Raw genomic sequence first — 24,033 nt, forward strand, 5'->3', positions numbered from 1 at the left:
AGCAAAGTTGTTTCTAGGGGAGAGGGAAATGAATAACTAAATAAATAAATAAATGGTGACAGAAGAGCTACAGCTCAGGAACTCCAGGTATCCCAGAAGGACAAGCCTGTGAATTACTCCCTAATTACAGGGTACTCACGTTGGCCAGTTACTAACAGGACATACTGCGGAAGAGCAGAGAGCTGGGCCAACGTTACTGAGTAGGGAGGGTGTTGTAGGCACAGCACGTGTTCAGTGCCCCTCTAGACTGGCAGCATGGTGCTAGGCACCCTAACTGCAAGGTAGTCACTGGCTGCCTGAAGCGATGCAACAGCAAGAGGCCAAAACCAGTATTTGAATGCAGAATGGTCTCCTGCTCCAGGTAGTAAAGAGCAGTACCACTCTTAACTACATATGTATGACCCAAGACCTGATTACAGTTGGAGCGTTATGCCAGAGTCCTTTTCCATCAATCAGTCACAGAGATAGCAGTTTCTGAGCACCGCGATATCCTTGAAGGACGCATCTTCAGCTGCAGACCAGGAGAGCTCACCTAACTTGTTTTACCTGCAAGAGTCAAACACAATAGGTCAAGCAGGGCTTCGACACCGTAAAGCTGTGAACTTCAGATACCTAAATACACAACTGATTTAAAAAGTGGCCCCGCTTTAGTGACAGCGTTCATATTTTCCCTTTTGCATGTGCACAAGGTTAACCTGGTTTGAGATGCTGGGTTCTGAACTTCTGTTTCAGCCTGACTGGGACTGGGAACCTGATGCTGCTGCACAATTCCCTGAAAGGGCCCGATCAGGATACTTCTTCGCTTTTTTGAGCTTCATGAACACTCCAAACCTTTCTATACTTACAAAGAAAGGATATAAATGTATTTATTTATGCATATACACACGCACACGCATTACCTTTAATCTAGCCTAAACAATAGTTTTACAGTTAAAACATCCTCCCGAAGGGTAAAAACCATGAATTTAAATCACTGTTTTTCAAGTTAACATTAGAATTCTAATCACTCTGACACCCATCTTCTGAGAAATAGTGAACTGCCAACATCATGCATAAAGTAACCCAAACCTAAAAGAGGAAACTCCATGTTTACTTCCTTAAGTCTTACTGCTTGTAGAAATGAATTATTTTCATTTACACTTCAAGGATTATTTAAAAAAAAAAAAAAAAAAAAAAAAAAAAAAAAAAAAAAAAAATTCGTTGCATTCCTCTCTTCAGAAGTTAGCCAGACTCAGGATGAATATATTTGTCGTCATACACTCTTATTCTGAGAGCTGCTGGTTTGATTGGCAAACACTTGAATTTAGGCCTTGGTTTTTGGTTCTGTATTCACCTAAATAAATGAGTAGTATATATTCAGAGATCTGATTACTTGTAACAGACTATAACCTCGTATGACACATGCAAGAGCTCATCTTAATAATTCTTACAGCTAAAAATATGATCACCAAATACCAAAGTTAAGAAAAGTGTATTTATTTGATTCTCCCTTTTGTTTGATGACAAAGTAGTACATTTCATTAACAGTAGCACAGAAAAGAACAACTTGAATCTATGTGAGATGGAACATAACAAGATGGTAAATGCATGAAGTGGCATGTGACACCTTTCACCAGATTTAGCAGCAATTACAGTTTCCATAATGCACTCAACATCACACTTCCAAAATCAACAAAGCAAACTTGCTCTTTTGAAGCTTCTGAAGCACTCCCTACATTGATGTACCTTTTCCATATTTAGTTGTGAGAAACACAGAATTCTGCATATATCAAGTTACCAAATGTATACATAAATGAACCAAACAAAAAAAACCCACCCCAAAAAGCAGTAAGCCTCCGTCTTTACTGTAGAACAGAGAGGAGCAGCTCTTTCATTATCAGATATGCTTCATACAAGCTCATGCACTTCTCATATCTCATACATACATTGCCTACGCAGATGGAGATTTTTTTTTCCCCCCAAACTATTTTTCATTTATATATATGAATCACTAAAAAGGTGAAAAAGGAATGAGGAAAGTGGATGGGGGTAAGAGCATGGTTTTCTTTTAAGACTGTGGACTTCTGGGTAATATTTATTCCTACCATGCAGGACAGTTGCCTCTGAAGTGGGAACCATTCATCTCCATTAAAGTATGGAAGCTTCCCTGAATAATTTTTTCCTAAATGGGAAGTTACTTGACTGAAACATAGAGGGGCCTTCCCCTCAGGGAAAAAAAAAGAAAAAAAAAGCTTCCAATGTCAGTTAAAAATAACCACTTTCATAAAATGAATGTACAGCTGGTTCCCAGTTAAGGTTGTGAAGTTTCACAAAGTAAGCTTCTCCCATTCAAGAAGCTACAATGTGACACTCTCTTACTCCTTTCCTTCCCAAGTGTTTTACATGGAAGACTAATTCTCAAGAGTAATATATGCTGAAAGGGAGGAATAATTTAAATTTAGGGGTATGTGGCACCTGTAATTTACCAAGCCATGCAAATTTAAAGCTATTACAGTGGAAGACTTAAAAAAAAAAAAGTTAGTTTCCCTTATTAAGCACATACATTAATCAAATCTTTAAGCCACACAGCATTAACATGCATCACTCCTAGAAAACACTCAAATCAACCTTATTTCTTAGCACTTTTGATACCCTTTTAGCCAAGTTATATACACATCTGTTAATATGCCTCACTATAATCACTATCCAGAAACATTTATGACTGTGTAGTCATACACTCTTGTGCGATTTCGTATTATATAAAAAAAAGGTTATGCTACCGTAGACTGCACGACAGTTTCTTTAAATGAGGCTTAATTCTGTCCAAAATGCATTACATGAGACACACATTAAAGACATGAAAGTACTAAAAGAATACAGTTTTCTTACATCAGAAAACAAACCTTTTAAATACTCAAATAAATAGCGATTAAAAATCAGTTTTATCTCCTTTTAGAAACGTTGTTTTAAAAGTAACTGACACTGATTTCCTGCTTCTAACAGATGTTGTTCTGGTTCAAAGATAAATTACAGATTAAGGCATGAGTATATTCTCCTTTTCAACTTAATATACCTTTAAAAATACTCATACTACACTATACGTCCTTTAACACAATAAATTTGACTAAAGTTTTCTGAGGAAGCATGTATTTGAACAGGTAAAGTGCCCATGTGAAAACAAAGTGCCCATGTGTATTGTTTATATAGTTAATGAAACATGCAGTTTGAAACAGTCCAGATCTTTTACCCTTTATTCATCATCTGAGTATCCAAATACTGTAACTACGTGAAATCATTTATGAAATTTCCAGTTTTCACTATTTAATACTCAAAACTCCAGTCAGAATCAGAAACCTAATGTATTTGGTGCAGCACTGGAGTCATGAAATAAAAAGGTGGCAAGCTTACGCAGAATCTGCGACAAAGTAAGAAAAGATTTCCCAGCTCTTAATAAAATTAAGATACATGTTTTTGCTACTATAACTTTATTATTTCACTCACAACACCATAAAGCATCGGTGTACTTAACAACGGATTTCCCCATCCTCCCTTCCCACCCCCAAAGAACAGTGGTGATGATGAAAATAATGACAGTTGCAGTGAACCTCTATTTCAAGTCCTAGTATTCACTTATCCTCAGTCTAGGAGGAAAGTGGTTTACTTTTTGACTACACACCACAGGAGTAGTTACGAAGTCCACCGCCACCAAGCTACCTTCATTCTGTCCCATACAGCCGAGAGAGAGTCGAACGCAGGGCGAACATCCAGGATAGTGAACTGGTAGTTCTTATCTACTGCTCCACCATCATAGTAATCAATAACGTATCGCACTTCTTTTCCACATCGGTCAACAATCCAATCATGTCTGTCAAAGGGAAGTTCATATCTGGAAAGACAGATAATAGACCACGTAGATATTTTAATGGATATTATGAACTTGGGAGAAGGAGTGGAAGTCCTATTTAAGAAGATTTATTTATCCAGACACTGGCATAAGATCCCCACTAGTACTTCTATCTTCCGGTAATTATAACTTGCAATTCCAGTTCTGAAACATCTTAAAATTAATTCTACACCATGTTTTCAGACACGTCTCCCTGCCCTCCCACCTCACTGGAAGACCTTCCTTCCTGCCCACGTACCCCATCCATGAACGTATTCTGGCTCTTGGTGAATACTCCTTTGCTTTGCCTCCAAATCGCATCAGTGATGGTCCACATGGACATTCCCTGTGCACGCAATTAAAAAATGAAAATAGTTTTTACCTTTTAAAACAGTCTTACTTTAAGCGTTTAAACCATTATGGTAATTTGTTTTAGTAACAGAAAAAAGGAATAGGAGAAAGAGCAACAGTAAAAAAATTAATTACAAGTGATCTAAATTAGCTTTTTTTTTTTTTTTTTTAAAGGTTTGAAAGGTCCCCCAGTTTCTGACAGCACTTACTGCTGGTATGATAAAGTACCTTTGATATGCTCCACACCACTGTTCTAACTTATCAACAGAGCAGTTCTCTGCAAATCTAATCCACAGATTTAATAGATTAAAGAACAGAAAACCACTAAAGAACAGAAAACGGCAATCCAAACTAGTGTGTAACAAAGAACATGGAATTTCAGAGAAAAATTTCTACATACAGAATGCTTAACTAGTCTGTCTCTTCTAGGAACAGGGACTATACTGACCTAAAAAGCGACAGTTTGTTTTCACCAGTCACTTTTAATCTAAGTCTTCATCTCATATCTTTTTCATAACGTAAAGATTTCAATTAAATAATTCCCAAATGGATACAATAAGAAGTTAATTTCTCCAAATCCACATTATACACACACCACCAAAACGCTCATCAGTTTTATCAACATAATAATTATTCAGTTCTAGTTAAGCTCTTCTGGATAATCTTCCTCCATATTAATCAAAATGCATGCTCCTACAAGACTGTAACTTTTGAGACATATCAGCACCAGAATATTTCTGTGAAAACTAAAGAGACATGCTACTTTCAAAGAATTACAAAAGCAAGAGCTAAACCAAAGGATTTGCTTTTCGTTTCATACATACGTACACAGCATGAAGAGCTTCCCACTTCAGAATCTCCTTCCAAGCTTGCTCATTATTTTGGTTGTGAATCTTAATAATGTTGGTCATATCTTCACCTGTTATGTCATCATCTTTCCACCTCCACCTAAAAAATAAGAATTTGAAAACAGTTTACAAGCATTACAGCATAACTACTCCACCTTCCTCGGTTTATCTGATGGGCTTTTGAATCAAGAGCTTTAAGGTTTTATGCAAAGACACAAAGCAAGTATGAAAACTTCTGGCTCATCTGCTTAAGCATCTTGAGAACCACTTCATTTTCTCTGTAAAAGGGTAGTTATCAAAGTTATCATCATAGAGATCCACAAATTCTGTTAGCTGAATTAACAGCTTAACTGGATCAGAAAGTTATGAGAGTGTACAAACATCAGCACATCCACAGTATTCGTAAAAATGCTGAGGAAAAATCCCACTTGCATTCCTAATGCACAGAAGTCCTGTATTTAATACATTTTTCATACACTTTGAAATGCTTTTCATCTCTCTGACCCTGCATTACGACTACACGCGTGCTTCCTTTTCAACAGGCATAACATTGAACACATTTTAAGTGTTTACAGGATCAAAACTTGTGTGTTCAATATAGACTGCTTATGACATATTGTCTTAAGAACAACATTGATAGGTAGAACAAAGAATTACTATTGTTTTAATAGTAACTGCCTTTAAAGTTGATCTGTTTGAGAATGACAAATAATTACAAAAGAATGAGCAAATGGCAGCACAGAAGGTTTTTTAGGCCACAGGAGACATTTATCATTCAGTTAGATCTTGCCTACACTGAATTTTTTGAAAGACTGAAAACATCTACTTGTCAAACAATTTTCACATTTTTAGCAATTTTGCAAAGTCAAGTTAGATGTTCTCACAATCACAGAACTTTTACTATCAGTTTATAGGATTAGCATGAAGCTGACTGAGTTTGAAAGCTGGCAATCATGCAAAGTTTGTCTATGCCTATGCACTGACTTTTAAGAAAATTTTCTGAGCTAGTGGCAGTTGCCTGACATACCCTACCATCTTGCTGATCACTAGAGGAGACATGGCCTTTGAGAGCAGCTCACCCTTTAAAATAAAGCTGTTTATAAAAATAGAAATTTTTAAAAGAGCTAGTTAATTATTTACTGCTTAGAGTCCACAAACGTTTAAATAATATCGATGAATAATAACTAATGATATTACTTCATGAGTTTCAGGCTCACAGACTCCATCTGTAATTCACAGTGTATTTACCCTTTTCTTAGCATAGCATTCCAGAACATCTGCTCTGAAGGGTAGACCCATTTCTTGTCAGAATGTGCTCTAGGAATGGAAGATTCTTCTCTAACAGTTGACAATGGAAACGGTTGACCGGGAGATGGCTGCTGATTAGGAGGAGGCATCTAGAAAACAAGGAGAATCACCTGCTGATTAGGAGGAGGCATCTAGAAAACAAGGAGAATCAACAACAAACTAGAGGATGAAAATTTTTTTATGTAATGGTGTTTAAGAAAAATCAAAGTATAATCAATCAGCTGCAACAAAGATCGAGAAGTTCAGCCTTTATTTAAGTCCACCAAAATTATCTTTCTCTTTTGCAGTAGAACTCTTTGCACAGAAGACTAAAGGAACCCTTTTGCCTAAACTTCAACTTGCAAAAGAGCAGTGCTTTTTGTAAATCGGAGGAAATCTTGGAGAGACTTGAATCAGAACTTACCCATACTGCTATTACACAGAACCTAAAACCCACTAACGTAGCATAAAAACCATGCATGTAACTAACAAATAGAAATAGACAGCAAAAAATATTTACAAACTGGAAAACCACATTTTATCAAGAAGATGTAAATTTGAAGAAGAGAATGTTAAATAAGATGTAACTTGTTTTTATACAAATATTTGCACACAAAATTAGAAAAAGCAGTGTTAAAAATTAAAAAATAACGTTATTTGCCAGAGTTTCCACCTTAGACAGTATCACCATTTACGTTTTGGGGATAGTATTTCAGAAGAAACAAGACTGAAGAAAACATGTGAAATAAGCAAAAGTTACCATATTGCTAGGATCTATGTCATCTTTCACTTGAGATGCACCAGACTTCACTGGACATGCTACAAATTCATATGCTCTTTCTTGATGTGCGGGAACATCATCTGTGTTCTCAGTTCTATGATCAGGAGTCTTCATGTGCATTGGACAACCTGAAATACAGGAAAAAATAGTATATATTTTGCTACAAAATGAAAACTCTAAGACATGACAGGAAAATGAAAAACAGTTCATTGAATGCTCATGTAAATACGAACTGGTATTTCGCTTTTTCTTCTGAGCTTTGCAACAGTTTTAACTGTTCTCTTTCCTGCATTTTAGGACCCAGCACCATGGTAAGATCTAAGCTTCTTATGTAGTCCTTGAATGCTCATTCCCCACCTCATGCTGGCCCCTACGCTGAACTGTTTGTACTTAAGATTTCCACAGCGATGTTAATCCAACATGTGTTGATTGTGTCAATGGAAGAGCTGATGTCCTCCTCCAGACATTCATCTTATTCCACCCTTCTGCTGCCCTTTTCCAGATGCATGTTCTCTAGCGACAACCACCTGCTCCCAGTTACCATATTTGTAGGGGCCCCTGCACCTCCCTGATCCTTTGTGGCTGTACCGCTCGATGGGAATAGATCCGCAGGACCCCTGTGAAATGTGACAATCAGGAGTGACCCACAGGTTCTACAGCAAGCACCTACTGTCTCTACAGACAAAGCAGCTTGCACGCTGTTCTGGTGAACAACTGACTCCTTTTCATGAAAAGTTACTTGACAACTATTTTTGCTAAAAGAAAAACTCAAGTTTTTATTTGCAGAATCATTTTTCTTTTTTGTTTCCCCAAACACTTTTCAATCTGTTTTCCACGTAAAGAGTTTATTTCATTTAAGTTTCAAGAATAATTACCGCTCATTTTTTCCTGATGCATAGGACATTCTGAAGGTGGAGATGCCACCTGATGTTGCTTGGATGCATTCGGTGACTGACCTGCAGCAGCCGGGGAGGACGCAGACAAACCCATGGCTTCCGCACACGGGGCCTTTTTAGATCAAGTTTCTACAGAAAAAAAAGCAAACATCCGTAATACAAACCCACACTGGTTATTTATTAAGGGGAATGCAAGTACAGATATGTTGCTACATCACGAATTAAAAAACTGAATAAAAAAGTCGGTTTAAGTAATAAACATCCAGCCTAAATAAAAATCCACAGCGTCTGCCAGGACTGGCAGCGAACGAGCTCGCGCGGGACACAAGGTGCGGGGGCTCCCTGCGGGTAACATCCATGCTTACAGCCGGCTCCCCCCGCCCCGCCGCCGCTCACCCGTGTCCTCACGCCCACTGGCGGCGGGGCGAGGCAGCGCGGCGGGGGGTGGGGGAGGCTCTGTCCGCACCCCGAAACCCGCCGCAGCCCCCTCGGGCCCGCACAGGGCAGCGACACCCACCCCACCCCACCCCCCCGCGGGCAGGAAGCGCCTCACGTAACGCCGCGCGCGAGGCCGCCGCACCGTTACACACACCGTGACCGACCCCGCAGCCGGCGGCCGCGGGCAAGGTCAGGCCCGCCCCCTGTGCCCAGCCGGCCCGGCCCGGCCCGGCGGCGTGCGCCCTCCTTCTGCACCCGCCTCCCGCCACCGCCGCCGCGTCCCCAAGAGCCGCCGCCGCCGCCGCCTCCGCCTCCTCACCTCAGCCCGGCCCGCGCCTCCGCGGCCGGCCCCGAGCGCAGCACGACGCCGCGCGCCCCGCCTCGCGAGAGCGCGGCGCCCCTGGCCCGCTCGGCGCCTGCGCCCGCCGCCGGGAGGGGCGGGGACAGGGCTGCGGCAGCCCCGCCTCCGCCGCGCCGCGCCGGGCCTCGCCGCGGGCTGAGGGCGGGCGGCGGCGGGGAGGGCGGCCGCGGCGCTGGTGCAGAGCGGGGGCGGCAGGCCGAAGGGCCCCGGCAGGCGCTGCTGCGCCAGGAGGTCGCACCGGGGGCTGCTCCCTGTCGAGCGGCCGCGGCGGGGCGCGGGGCCTTCACCGGCCCGGCGGCAAAGCGGGGGGCTGCCGGGACCGGCTCGCTGCCCCTTCCGAGGGCAGGGCGGTGCCGGGCTGCGGCCGCGGCGGGGACACGCCTTGTTCTGCACGCGGTGCGTGACTCCCCAAAGGGGGAACGGACAGAGGGCGCCTGAGGGCTGCTGCGTTTTATGTATAGCACATTTCAGGGTACAAAAGTTGTTTCAAAATTTGCCAACAACAGGGAATTTTATGTACTGAGGCTCACGTGTAATCCCCGTACAGCTGTGTTAGCATGAGCTACGTGCCATCTTAAGTCATGTTGTTTTGGTTGTGAAATCATTATCCCTTACAACTGCAGCTAATTTTTTTTAAAAAAGTATAGAAAAAATACTGACCGTACTAGCAGCATGAATCAATATTGTAAAGGTGTAACCTTTCTAGTATTAAACTTATGGAGATACTAAGGTTCCTTAAGATGGTTTTTAAACATCAGCTAGTCAAGAAAAGTATCACAGCTCTTCAAGATTGACTGAGAATATTGCCTTATTTCAATACCAGAAGATGCAGTTTAACTGTATGCATGAAATACTGTGCATAACACTGCAGTTTGATGATTCAGAAAATGGAGCTCATTTTGCATCAGAGCAAGGAAGACCACTTTCATCCCATCCCTTTTTGACTAACATGGTAAGATCCAGCCATGCAGTAACAGCTGTAACTGAGTACAAACCCTGCAGGACTATTTCAATGTTCATCCCACAACGTGGACTCTCAATAGGCTGTCAAGTGCAAAAGGCAGGTGGGGAGACACAAGACAAAAATTCATTATTAATATATAACAATTAGAACTGATCAAAAAGCGTAATTATTTTTTGAAACATCCTATTTCACTGGAGCAATTAAAAATAAAATTAAAGTAGGAAGGAATTTAAGCTTCAAGTGGCCCAATTATTACATTAACCTGGGATGAAGAAAATCCAAATTCAAATCTGGAAGAGGGGTCTCTTGCACTCTCTGTATGTATTTGGGTGTAAAGGAAGAAAGCAGTGATTCCCTCCCATTTCTTTTGAAAAAGATCAGAAAGACTAATAAAGACAAATTCTAAACCACACTGAAGCAGTTCGAACAAGCACTATTTCAAATTGTATGACTACCTGAATTAAAAAAAATCTTATACGTTCCTCTCAAGAGTGCTTTTAAGAACATGTTCACATACCATCTTTCAAAATAGGATCTTTCTTATTAACGAGGACATTGCCATTCAGTGTGAACACGAAATAAAAATACAAGTATAAAGCAATATCAAATATCCACTAATTTTTGCCCTTTTATAGTCTTTATTACGCAAGAGGAAATTGTTTCCTACCCTTTCTGCATGCAGGAATTATTAGCAAGGCATACTGAGAACCTGGAGTTGGGAAAGTGGCACCATGTCAGTAACTGAGTCTCTATTATATGCCTTAGAAAACATGATGATTGCCTCCATCATTGCCCAAGTTTTAGGCATATTTGGCTTTGCTGAAATCTCTAAGACTGCATTCACAGTAACAGCTGTGTAAGCAGCACTAAACAAGATACAATCATTTTAGTCTTCACTTGCTGCACTTGACAACGCAGTTTAATAAAAGGCTCCTGTAGACCGACTGACATCTCTGCTTCCAAATATTTCATGTCAGTGGCAGAACAACTCTAAGGTAAAACACATTTTCTCTCTCTGATGTTCTGAAATGAGGAACTGGTTCTACACCCTCCTCTCAAAGTACATTATGTTGTTGATGTCAGTATGCTGTCTCCCTGCTTTCCACCATCACGCTCCACCAGAAGCAACAATTGCACTACTTCTTAGTCGTTGTATAGACAATAGTTTTCACCCTTTATAACATAAGCCAAGTAGCAAATACTTTTTCCTCAATGTAAAGCATTATAAAGAACACCAAGGTCACAATCTCAGCAAAGCACACAGTCTACCCTTAGGTATATTACACTGTGAACTGCAGAAAAGCAGAGCAAAAAAAGATGATACAACAGTAGTCCACCATCTAAAAAATGACAGATATCCACTGTGAAGATTAAATAAAAAACAAACCCTAATGCAGAATTATCACACCAATACAAGTACAGCAAACAACATTTTCAGCAAGAACACAAAGAGTAATAAAAAAAAAAAATTAAATTTGGGAGAAAATGAAGAGCAACTTTGCACCAGAACATGACAAAGTGGATATACAAAATAGTTACTATATCCTACTTCTTAGGGAGAGGTATGTTTCTCACACTTTAAGCAAGACTTGTTGAATTTGTCAGGTTAAGAATGGCTCACTGAAAGGCATCCCTTGTTCCCAGCTGTGCTTAGTCCTTCCTTTCCACCATTCAGTGTTAAAAGCTGCCCAGTGCCAATACGAAAGCCTCCCACCAAGCCCCCATTGTCCTTCCTCAAGCAGTTGAAAATCTGACCTATATAGCATCTGACCCCAAATAACGTTTCCAGACACTCCAAGTCACTTCCAAACAGACCAACTAGTTAATGACTAGTTTTCTACACTAAGAGTGTAAAATTGGTACCCTAACAATATCATTTACAAATGGAACTAAATGCCCCTTAAAAGATGAGAGGAAAAAAGTAAAAACCCCTGTATGCTTTGTGTTCTCTTCTAGTAACGTAACCATTGTATAATACAAAAAAAGGTCAAAGAAACACAAGCAACTCCTGTGCTTGGAAGCCAGTGGTTAAGATAGAAAACAGCAGCAACTTCCTCTGAGCATGCTCAGAAAAACCTCCGCGTTTTACCACACAAGTGATGCTTCCTAGTCATATGTTCACTGCACATACAGAATCTAGGAATTGCCATATTAAGGAACTTAATTGCCTGTCTTAGTATTCAGTAAGGGACTGTGTAGTGCATCACATTTATAATACACTGACAACAGTAGCTCTTTATCCCTAAAGCCTTCAAACAACTGTCCAGCTTATCTCCTGAAACATGTGGTATTACAATACAATGCAATATAATTATACTATCCAATATAAGTTTTTCCTCAATACATAACAAAATTTATAGTTTAAGTTACATTCCTGGCCCCAGGGATGTCCTACATAGAATTTAGCGTTTAAAAGTCCAGCCACTTGAACAACAGTATGGCTCAGACCTCATACTCCCTCCCCACCTTTTTTTAAATAGAAAAAGATAACAGCACGAAATTTCAAAATACCATATAAGCCAGTTGTTTCTGAACTGAACTCAGAGAAAATTGTTCTTTCACGATGCATTCATTATAGGTACATAAGCTATTACCATATTAAGAAAGAAAAATTCACAAATTAAGAAACTGTGTTCCTTTCCTTTATTATGAAGTACCGATATCTTGCATACAACATGCAATTTATTGCTTATTGACATTATTGCATATATCAAAGTGAAAAAAAATAATCAGCCAATATCATTTTATGCAAGCTCCTAAACTGTTCAAACAAAATATAGAAATGCTTTACAATATCACTGAAATGCAAACAAATAATTCAGAAAATTTTTTATAATAAATTGAAACCCATAATACTTAATCATTCCCCTTACTACAACTGATTACTTTTATCACCGATCTGCAGAACTGTTATATTGCATTTTTAAGTTCTTGTGCTGTGATAAGGATTGCTACTACAATCAGGCCACATTACTATTTGAATTTAATAATGTGACCCTGACATTTTGTGACAGAATTAGTATTTACTGCAAACCAGATTGTCAAGATTTACCAGTATAAGTCTAGCAGAATTTACAGTTTTCATCCTTGATCTGCACATACGTTAGATATATTTATCAAGTTTCTTCTTATACAGAAGATTATATAAACATTTTCGCATTACAGGCTCCATTACTTATGCCTAACTTGTCACTCATTTGTTCCCAACAGTTTTTGTAATTTGGTTTTATATCAGGTTAGCTGTGCTTACATGTTTAATTATTCTACATATATAGGTATCTGTCAGTATTGAAGAAAACACTGTTTGGTATATGCATGCTAGAAACAAATCCAGGATATTTGGATGTGTGCATATTAAGTGTGCAAATTATATAGCCGAGCTCATCATTAGCCCTTTTCCTCTTTTCCCCCTATCATATGATGGACTTCTCTTGTGAAACTGGAATAGGGTTACAATAAACAAAACCAATATATCCCGCATTGCATTCAAAACACTATGTTCTGTAGTACAGCTTAGTATTAATATTTAAATGTTACTTTCAAACCTAGCAAATTTTTAAAAATACTGAAATTTAAAAACTTAGAAGACAATTTACATGCAACGTGTTCCACTTGGGTGCAGATTCTCATATACTTATATATTTATAGGCTCGTAAAAGCATGTCCTGTCCACAAGACAAGTACAATGTTTGACATCCCACGCATAGATTAAAAATAAAGATACACTACAGAATATTTTATTTGCTTTTGTATTTTCAATTTCAGTAAGTAGGAAGTTATAAATAGCACACTGAATCATTATATGGTTGATACCAAGCCATGCTGAACTCTTCATAATTCACTCTCTTAAAGACATTTCCTTTACATTACAACTAGATTAAAAATTTATATACATCATTATAATCAGATGCCCTCTCAGTGCAGGACATCACACAATGAAACTGATCTCAGAAGAAATTTTGCCAAAATATTTCTTATGCCAAACAATACAATTTATTCTTCATAGCTACCTTCCATTCTTTACTGAGCTATAAAGTGCTTGGTAATTATAAATAGAGCAAGAATGTCAAAGGAGGTAGCTAGTAGAGATTTGTAATGGATAAGAAACCTTACCAAGTGTTACCACCTAAAAGTATGATTTGATGCTTAATCCCAGATCTCTGAACATTCCAAGCAGCACATCTTTCATCTTCTCTACTATAAAAAGAACTTTCAAGCTGCTGTCAGAAAATCCTAATACCTTCACCTGTCCAACAAAAAGATTTTACCCGGGTTTGGATGAATGTTAAAGTTCATAAATATTGATCGCTATTTCCATTTGACGGCTGTCAGGATCTCAGCAATGAAGTACTGTTCTTTTTCCAGCTGTCAAATATATTCCATAGATAGAGAAACTCCACCAGGAACAAATCCTTCCTCATGAAGTTCCTTGTAGCCAGGTAATGATGTTGTACCGTAGGCTATTAAAAATATGAAAGAGGGCTGCCCATACTTTTCAAAGTCTTCTACACTTGCATTTTTTCATCTGAAAATTCTAGTCCCTTTCTATTTGCTTTATGGATGGCTTTCACCCACAGCCAACACTGCACCAGATCCTAAGCTGGAGTAATTGTCAAGCAGCCCTTTATCTTCCTCTGAATGGCTCAGCAGAAGCATCACAGAACAATTTTACAAACTTCTCTATTAAATGATCGTTTATGGAAAGCTTGTATGTACATATACTTAAACACACACAAGTCCGTGAGAAAAAGTCCTCTTCATACGGCAATCAACAGATAACCCATTTTATACAGCTTGAAAATTTTAAAGAAAAAAGTTTCATTTTCCACTGTGAACAGAGATATAGAAATACCTAAACCTTTCTGCTACGTATCAGTCTGCTGTTGTCCCAACCACAGCAGTAGGGAGACATCTGGATCTCTACACTTGTGTTCTCAGTCTCCTCCACCTCTCCTCTTTAAACCTGCTTGAACACATTTGCTCACTTGTGTAAGCTTTTACTCTTACGTTAACGTTAGTTCTGCAGTATGAGTAATCTTCTCCCATAATTTTTTAAGTAAAGATAGAAGTAATTCTCTTCCAGACACTGTAATTAATTTAAAGTTTTAATAAAATTTAATACAAAATTTGGAATTAAGAATTTATATATAAAGTCAGCTCCCCTCATCTTCCTGTGCATAGGATATTTTTCATTATTCAACAGATTCTATTTTTTAAGCAATTAAGTTATTAAATTATTGAGCTCACTCAAGATAGCATGTGTTTATAGAGGTAGAGTAGGCTTCAGAGATGTAATTCTTACCACTGAAGAATGCGCACAGATAACCCATAAAGCGTCTCTGTAGTGTAACACTCTCAACTTCATTGAAATCCACTGGAACACTCACCGAGAAAATGAATATTTGAAATATGTTTCCTCTCTGAAAGTACTGTATCCACAAATCAATTATAAAAGCAAAACTTGACCTACCATTCCCCTGTACTCGTTTTGAAAGTTGATGAAAGTTTCATCTTTTGATGAAAAAGTAAAGCCATAAAAAATGGAAATTTGCCTTCCTACATACAAATAGCCTTACCAGTACAAATAGACTCTCCCATGATCACTGTGCTAATTTTATGTCACCTGGTACTGAAGAATGTAAAAGAAAAGAAAAACAAGGTATCTGACCATTTTTTGCAAGATTAACTCCTTCCATTTGATATGTGTATGGCAAAGACACCTGGTGACATACCAAGAGTCTGCTTTTACACTAGACAATGTGTCTGTTAAAAATAGAAGTTTTAAGCCACTAATAAGATAAAATTACATTCTAAAGGTAGCATTTATTACGATGCTACTTATCATGCATTTAATTTTTTGCATAAAAAGGCAAATACACAAGCTTGCAACATTAAATTTCATCAATATTTCTCCACAGTTTTTAAATTAATAAAGTGCAATTGAAAAATGGGTGCCACAGCTCTCCAATTTGCTGTATTACAAGCTTTTAACGGCAGGTAAAAAGTGCCCTATACTAATGTATTCAGTACATCACAACTTTGCAGCCTGTTTACTACAGTCCTTGCCGAATATACACGTGTTAATAATTTTTTTCATTAGAAAGTTGTCTTCTGACACACAGTAGATGCATCAGGACATAACTGTAATACTTTAAAAAAACAAATTAGAAAATTTAAACCTAATGCATTGCAAAATATTGTTTTAATTACACTAATTTTGTACAGCAATCCAAAATATTACATGTTTTAAAATAATCATCCCACTGCCCTTCCATTCTGGACTGTTGCCCAAAGTGTATTATGCAGGGTTTTGTTGTGGGGTTTTTTTTTAATCTAGTTTTAACATAATCGTATTATAGCTTGACTTACTTTTTTTTTCCCCCCATCAGACACAAGTCTATCTAGAAGTGATGGAAATGGACCATTTTAATGAATGTTCTCCATTGAAAACAAAAAAATTAAAATACTGAAATATTAAAGATTAAGGCTAAGAAGGGATGAACTTCAAAAAGTTTTCATGCATTATCACCCTAAGAGTTGCTCCAAATCATCTTCCTTATCAATTTGTTTTCATCCTACTTCCCAAATAACAAAAGCAGACTTCTACTTTCAAACATATTCTCCAAAATGTTTGAATTTACTAAATTTAATTTTTTTTTAAGAAAGGAACAAGCTATTACAAAATGATTCCCTGATCTAGTGACTTAAAAAGCACATGAAAAAAGTACTTCATGTACACCTTTAAATCATAAAGGTGATAGAAACAGAGCCTTTGTATGTAGCCTAGATTTTGCATTAGATACACTGAAATCACTATTTTAAAAGATACCAGGTTCTGCAAATTAGTATAAAAGGGAGTCTGTTGCTTTCAGCAAAGCAGGTCACAGGATCAGCTCTCAAAGACTATGGATTTACTGGTACCCAAATAAGGTACTGCGCTCACTCAAATCACACAGCTAAACAGATTAATTGCTAACTTTCCCAAGGCATAAACACATCTTTTGTCTGCAGGCTTGTGAAGTATTAATAAGCACAGAATCCAAAAAACAGAAGTATTAACAATCCTTGTTATCTCCCTTAACAAGGCAGGATTGGGAAACAGTTGTGGAAAAAAGCCTGCCCAGTTAAACAGTGGAACTAGGCTTATAAAAGCACATATTACGCTAGCCCAAACAATACTCCCTGACATCACTTCAACTGGGGAACTAAACTCATCGCAGCTGCCTTGGTTATAAGGCATTTCAGCCTGCCCAGTCCTCTTGGGGTCTTACAGACATCCGATTCCTGGAAGACGGGAACGCTGCGTCCCTCACCCGAGAGCACAGTATTGGGCACTCGCACCTCTGACTACAGAGGGGAGAGTTCATGTCACCGAGCTTTGTTAGAGGGAACAGGACAAGAGAAAAACTAGTTATCCTACACAGGGTAAATATTTTATCTTTTTGTTTAAAAATAAATTGCTTAAACAGTCCGCTGCGATAATTGGGATGTGCACTAAAGTACTGAGTGAAAATGGACACTTTTAGCACACCTTACCAGAAGGTATAACAAATAACATGTTAAAAAAAAAACAAACCAAACCCAAAACCCACCAAGGAAAAAAACAGAAGTTAATCAGTCCCAATTCAGACATGGTTTAAAGTAAGCAAAACAAAACCAAACTACACACAAATACAGCTCTCAAAATCATTTAAAAATAAAACAAAAAACAGAATTTCCTCAAGTTGTATTATAAATTAGGTTCTAGACTATTCCTAGATGGTAAGATTCCTCTCTGATGCCCTCCAAACCTTTAAGTTTGCAGAAGGAACAGAGTACCTATTGACAAATACATGGTTTAAAAAAAATAAAGTGTTGTGCCTACAGAAATGAACTGTCATTCTACAGAATTACTGTAGAGCTTTACAGAAGTTTGGCACAGTTAATTCAAGAATGTTTTTAGTCAACACCTCAGATTTCTGATGTGATTAACAAGGAAAATGTGACAAAAAACTCAACACTTCATATCAAATGGGTCATTTCTGATATAAAAGAAAAAAAGTATTACTGTAAGTTACACATCACATATACAGAAGAATTTTATCTCTTAACAATTAAACTTCGCATCCAAATAGCCAATGGTTAAAAATACTCTGAGGAGAGTTGCAGCACTTCTCAAAGGTAGTAGCAGCAAAGGAGAAAGCACTCCAGTAAGAATTATGCTGTTTCCACACATCATTTACCATACTAACTTATGAAAAAACTCCACGGGCAATTTAGAGGAAGTACTATTGCATGTAATCTAACACAGCAAAACTGATTCTTTTCCATCAAAATCAGAGAATTTGAATAATTTTTAAGATATTCTGTAGTCTTCTAACACAGCATTTCAGATAAAATTATTTCATAAATTTCCCAAAATGGTTTGCATTCATATAAGGCAGAACAAAAAGCAGTAAAAGACTTCACAGAATCAAAGCTAAATTTTTAGCTGTTCTTGCAAAAATTAAAAAGTTGTCAAGAATGAAATCTTGATTGTTATTCCTAGAAGAAAACATAGAAACGTGCCAGGAAAATTGCACCATATCAGGAGTTTGGGGAGGTTTTCTGTTTTCTTAAAAAAGCGAGATGTCAGTATTCACTGGATTTATAAAACATTAATCTGAGAGACCTGAGTGAAACACTTCGAACACACTGGTGGACAACAAGCAAGTAACCAGTCTGCTCCTGTCTAATTTCAGTAGCTTGTAACTGCTTAGAACAGACACGTGGAACTCATTTGTGTGAGCTTTTGCTTTTATTCCTCACCGGACAGGATCCATAAAGCGTGGCCCTGGGTGTGCAGGCAGTGTGGCTAAGGAAAGAGTAAGGTCAGTACAGAGGTAATACTTTGTTTCCTTAAGAGGAGCATTCCATGGCAGAAATGTGCACTGTTTCAGTGAACCCAAATTATTTTCATAGCAGAAATTTCATTTTATGCATATGATTTCTAGTCAGATTTTCCATTTCTATGAGTTTTTGGCTTCCTCCTGTCCAATAAGACAAATGACTTTGTAGCATCCTTTTGCAATTTTGACCATCCACATCACATTCATAACATCCAAGACAACACTTGAGATAATCCAGGTGCTCTGGGCTGCAAATCCTAATCTCTGGAAAGCCTCTGTTCCAAATGAAGAAATTACATGGCTGTAATATATAGGCATGATGGCAATCCTCACCACGAAGAACACAACTGTCATCAGCACACCATTGATGATGTTGGCCTTTGAAGATTTGGGATATCCCAGTACTTCAAAAAACCACCTGCAAAAGAAGTGTTCACAGATACCAGGCGGACTTGAAACCATCTCATTAAAAAATGATTTTATTTCATGGGGGTTTTTTAATTAATCATTTATTAATTGCTTCTACGCTTATTATTTCTAAATTATTGCACTGTGTCTTGGCTTAGCTGCAAATTCTGCTTGGCTGCTTTTTTTTTGTCCCCACTTAAGCAGTGTGTGATATCCAGTACTTTGTAGAATAACATGTAGAAAATCCTGATTTGAATTGTAAACCAGTTGACAACCAGCGTGCATTTCAGTGACTATTGTGTAATACACTGTAATTCAAATTCTCTTTCAAAATTATAAATACAAATTTATTACTTGTTACTATAGTTTGGGCAACTAAAATTCTATTTGTTTCCCTGAAAACAATTCTAGCATTGTATTTGGATATGGTAATCTAGATAGAGCTCTAATTTCCAGTTTCTCAGATTTGGGATTTTCTGACTGCTTCTGTTCGGCCCGAAACCAGAACTTCAGAACCAGACATTGTAAAGGGCACTGGATCATGTCACAGGTAGGTATGTTATGCAATGAAAAAGATAAATCTAAAAACCCCCTCTCCCTCTACTACTACTGGGTCATAAGTGGTCATTAAAAAAAAAATTCTTGCATATTAATTCCTTAGTAGACACACATAACTTATCTATTGCCTAGCACACAGAACCTGCGGGTTGAATTCCTAGAAAAAGGAACAACAAACTCTTCTAATTCTTTATCATTCACACTTAAACCAGAATAAACGCAAGGAAAATTTGTGCAACAGTGGCAGGTTAAAGACAGGACCGGAGGAAAATGACTTAAATCACTGTCTTCATGACAGGGATGGGGAGGGGAAGTGGAATAATCAGTTTATTTCCAAGAAGACATGAGGGTAAAACTATTTAACAAAACAGTTCTAAAACTGGTTTTAAAAGTCATTTTTAATTTAATTACCTACAGATTACAACCTAGGTAATTATAGATATACTAAAAAGATTTGCCAGACATCCAGCTCTAACAGAAATACTCCAGGAATTCATTAAGAGCGCTACTGAGACAATTAAAATCCAGGCACTCAAGGTGGCAGTCCAGCCTGGAAGCAGGATACCCCACCACAGAAACACTGGGATGATGAAGAGCGAGACCTGATATATTGGGTCAGACTAACAATCAGAGCCTGTACTTTCGCTGATACATACAATGCAGATTCCAAAAGTAATATAAAAAAAGTTTTTAAAATATACTGAGATGTGCTGATATAGGTAACTGGACATCTGCTTAGCAACTTCCCTCTCCCAGCAGATTCAAAAAAATAAAAGTCAGTAAATCACAGTTATCATTACAATTTTACCCACCACAGTTCATCACTAATTACATAAATGCTGATACTAACATTAAAAGATCTAAATGCTTGGCATGGAGACAATCTCCAATTAGATATCCCTAACAACACAGACAGGAAATACACAGACAGTTCTGAGATGAGAGTATCATTTTATATTTTAATAATAGCTCTTTTGGTAATACTAAGAATGCAAACAAGAAACATAATGTAAGTCATTATCATTATCCACTACTTACTGTCTTAAGGGTCTGGTTCTCTTCAAATTTAATGAAAAAAAAAAATTTGTGCACTAATGAGATGACATCCCTTAGTGCAAGGGACTTTATTATCTCCTACAGTGATTTCCATTTTTCTGAGAAAGCAGTAAATGTCGGTATTCAAAGACACATGATCTCACCATAGGCATTTTAAAAGTATAACATGTATTACTTTTAATAGCCAGATGTATCACGATACTTCCTAACGCCACAGTCTGAAAGGTAAGCATCTGTATTGGAACCACTTAAACCCAGGATGAAATCCTGTCTTGGTAGAAGTCAGCTGGGAGAACAGCCATTCACTAGGACATGAATTTCAATACAGAAACCTAGAATATAATACCACCTTTTTTCAGTTTCTTACTCTCCTCTTCCTTGTATTACTAAAATAAGTTTAAAGAAGTGTTTACTTACTCCTCAGATTCTCTGCGCACATGGAGCACAGACTACATTAGACTATGATTAACTCTATCCCAGCCAAAACCAGCACAGCTTGGGCAAATGAAAGCAGCCTCTGGAGAGCTCCATTATCCCACCCTGCCCTCCTGTAAGCTGAATTTACCAAGCTAATGTTCGAAAGGGATCTCAGCACAATCTTTTTTATTCTTAGAGATCTGAGGAATGCTACAGTCTCATAAAATATTTCAGAGTTTACAGTCACAACGCAGTAATGGGTAATACTCAGATACCCTGTTTGCAGACGGATTACAGTTCCTATTTGCCTTACAAACCTTATCCTTTCTCTACCAGACACCTGGAAAAGAAAACAGATGCCACACATGTAGGATCAGTAAATTAGAAATAAACCCCAAAAAGTATGAGTGAAGAATAGGCATCTGATACACTGAAAGATCTCATCCTACATTGCAAAAAAATGGAGGAAGAGGAGAGGACTGCAGCACTGTCCTATACCAAAGCCCCTCTCCTGAGGTGAAATCTTCTGTCCCCAGAAGCAAACCCTGTCCCCAGCTGGGTCATGGTGGCTATGGAGTAAGGAGAGAGGCCATCCACCCCAGAGCACTGGGAAACTTCATTGACTGCTTTCCCCTACCTGCGGCACGTGGCATTACCATGCTTCTTTTCTGATACTCACAGCAGCAGTTCTAGTAGCAACACTATAACCAGAAGCCATGGCAGACTTTGACTCTCACTGAGCTCTGCAAAAGAGCCTTCTGCCACTTTCTTCTCTGATCACAAGTGTGAAGATTAACCATTCCAGATATATTTAGGTACTTCACTGTTTTTCTAATTTAAGTGTTCAAAATAATTTCCAGAACTATATTTGAAAGTAAATAAAGAATATATATTTATATTATTCTATGTATTCATGTGTATGTATTAATATTAATCTATATACGTGCAGTATTGCAAAATAAACTTCAAATTATCTAGGGCAATGCAATTCCATTCTAGGATTCTGATGACAATGTTATCTTGCTTCTTTTCCTGGTCCAGGATACTAAAAAAAAATCCCTATTGAAAATGACGGCTTTATAATAATAATTAAATGAACATACAAAGGCTAATAAACAATATTATATTTGTGAACTTTTTTGTTCAGTAGTTTCATAAAAATTTGGCATTTGGCGTATGTGTCCGAAACCAGGACACATATGAAGGCTGGTCTACTTTAAAAACGAACTCAAGGATGAATACATTAGTTATACTGTTGCAGCTATAGCAGCAAAAAGTTTTCATAGCAAAAAAGGTTTCCACATAGTAATCCTTAGTTCAATATATATAAATTCCCTTTCAGCAGACATTCAACAACAAAAAAAACTTCCTAAGTGACAGAAATAATAATACAGATTAAAATTTAAAAGAACTATGCAAAAATTCCCTAACCACTTACCGCTGATTGACAAAAGGAGTGGAGAGCTCTGCAAGCAGACGGAAGTTTCCAAAATAAGCCAACAGACCTTTGCTCTGGTTAGCAAAACAAAATAGACATACAAAAATCAACAATGTAGATGTGAAATCTTGATTAAAGTCTTCAAGTATACACAGAACGACACAACATCTCAACTTCTTTATTAAAACTGATAGTATGCGAGTTTGCCAGCTGTGGCCAACTTCCTTACAATTTCAAAAGGAGGTTTACTTCAAAAGCTGCAATTGTCCTTCAGGTATCTCAAATCAGTAGTTTCTTACTTTAAATAAATCTTTAAAAGACTTACAGTTAAGTGGCCATGGAAAGCTAGCTAGAGAAGACTGGCACAAGTAGTCATGGGTTACAATTATAATGATACTATTACTAAGAGAATTATAAGTATTTTGGATTTCTCAATGTTTAAACAAGCCCAAACAGAAACACTGTAAGCTAAAGAAAAACGTCCCTGCATTGTTTTAGGAATATAATTTGCCAAAGCGAAGATGAATTCCCAGCTCTTATTTGGCAGCAGAAAGGGCACATAAAGCCCTTTCTTCTCTCCTCCCCACTGCAGGGGAAACCCTTTCCACCAGCTCTGTTGCAGTCCCTGCCATGCCCTGTGGGTTAGAAGAAGAGCACATCTCCGTGCCGGTATCCAGATAACTGTGTGGTACATTTACACTGATACACGTTGTAACTGAGCACTTTCTTCCAAGTGACAAAGTACAGCATATTCTCTGCCTTATCGTTTGGTTGTGCTGGAAATAGTATCTCATTACACAATGGCTGGGTAAGCAGCAGTTTGCAGATGTAGAGATAAAAAGATTTTTTTAAAAATTTCAGTAGGTCTCCTGAACAACCTATGGAGTGTGTGTCATGATTCTTCTTTCCCCCACCAAGCATGCTAATAGCCACTACTTCAGGCATTTCGTGTCAGTTCACACTACACCAAACAGAAAATCTGTGTTCTTAATCAAATTCTCTCCTATCTTCAAGAAAAAGTTTTGAAATAAGATACTTACGAGTAAATTTCTCTGAAGATAAGAGAATGAGAGTAACACACAGACACCCAAGGGCAGAGCTATATCCAAATAATAAGAACTGCTTTAAAAGAAGTTCACACTAGCACTACGCTTTCTATTTACTCCAGAAACAACTAATGAATTTTCTGCATCAGGGATTAGCCTTCGTAGTGGTATTTTCATTTCTCTAATATTCAGCTCTAATTCACTTTCATCCGTGATAATATTAGTAGATCTAATTATCTTCAACCTGAAACAGAGTATTTACTTGTCAGTGTACTTCATCCCCTTTAAACCATGACATGGGAAATCTGACAGTAATCTGGCATCTCGACACTTTTAATATTGTAAGCTTGGGATTCACACAGTAGGCAGGGAAAGAAACGTGGTAAATGAAATAAATTCTATTTTATAAGATTTCTTTATTTACTGAATGAGCTTTTCAGAAGAAATTCAGAGGC

The 24,033-nt window shown here is 37.9% G+C and overlaps 2 protein-coding genes across 2 annotated transcripts in view; both read right to left on the reverse strand.

Annotated features, from left to right (window-relative positions):
- Positions 1 to 1,466: 1,466 nt before the first annotated feature.
- LOC127019211 (holocytochrome c-type synthase) lies at positions 1,467 to 22,592 on the reverse strand. Its single transcript, XM_050901168.1, has 7 exons — positions 22,533 to 22,592; positions 8,005 to 8,154; positions 7,109 to 7,257; positions 6,310 to 6,458; positions 5,042 to 5,161; positions 4,122 to 4,208; positions 1,467 to 3,865 (listed from the first exon to the last, which is right to left on the reverse strand). Exons 2-7 carry the CDS (start codon positions 8,117 to 8,119, stop codon positions 3,667 to 3,669), a joined length of 819 nt encoding a protein of 272 aa, XP_050757125.1. The 5' UTR covers positions 8,120 to 8,154; positions 22,533 to 22,592; the 3' UTR covers positions 1,467 to 3,666.
- Positions 12,417 to 24,033, reverse strand: part of TLCD4 (TLC domain containing 4) — a 30,414-nt gene continuing 18,797 nt past the window's right edge. Inside the window, 3 exon segments of the mRNA XM_050901171.1 lie at positions 12,417 to 18,778; positions 18,780 to 19,073; positions 22,533 to 22,606. Of these exon segments, the coding sequence (XP_050757128.1) occupies positions 18,757 to 18,778; positions 18,780 to 19,073; positions 22,533 to 22,606 (390 nt within the window). The 3' untranslated portion in view covers positions 12,417 to 18,756.

The sequence above is a fragment of the Gymnogyps californianus genome, chromosome 8, assembly GCF_018139145.2.
Source record: "Gymnogyps californianus isolate 813 chromosome 8, ASM1813914v2, whole genome shotgun sequence".
NCBI lineage: Eukaryota > Metazoa > Chordata > Aves > Accipitriformes > Cathartidae > Gymnogyps > Gymnogyps californianus.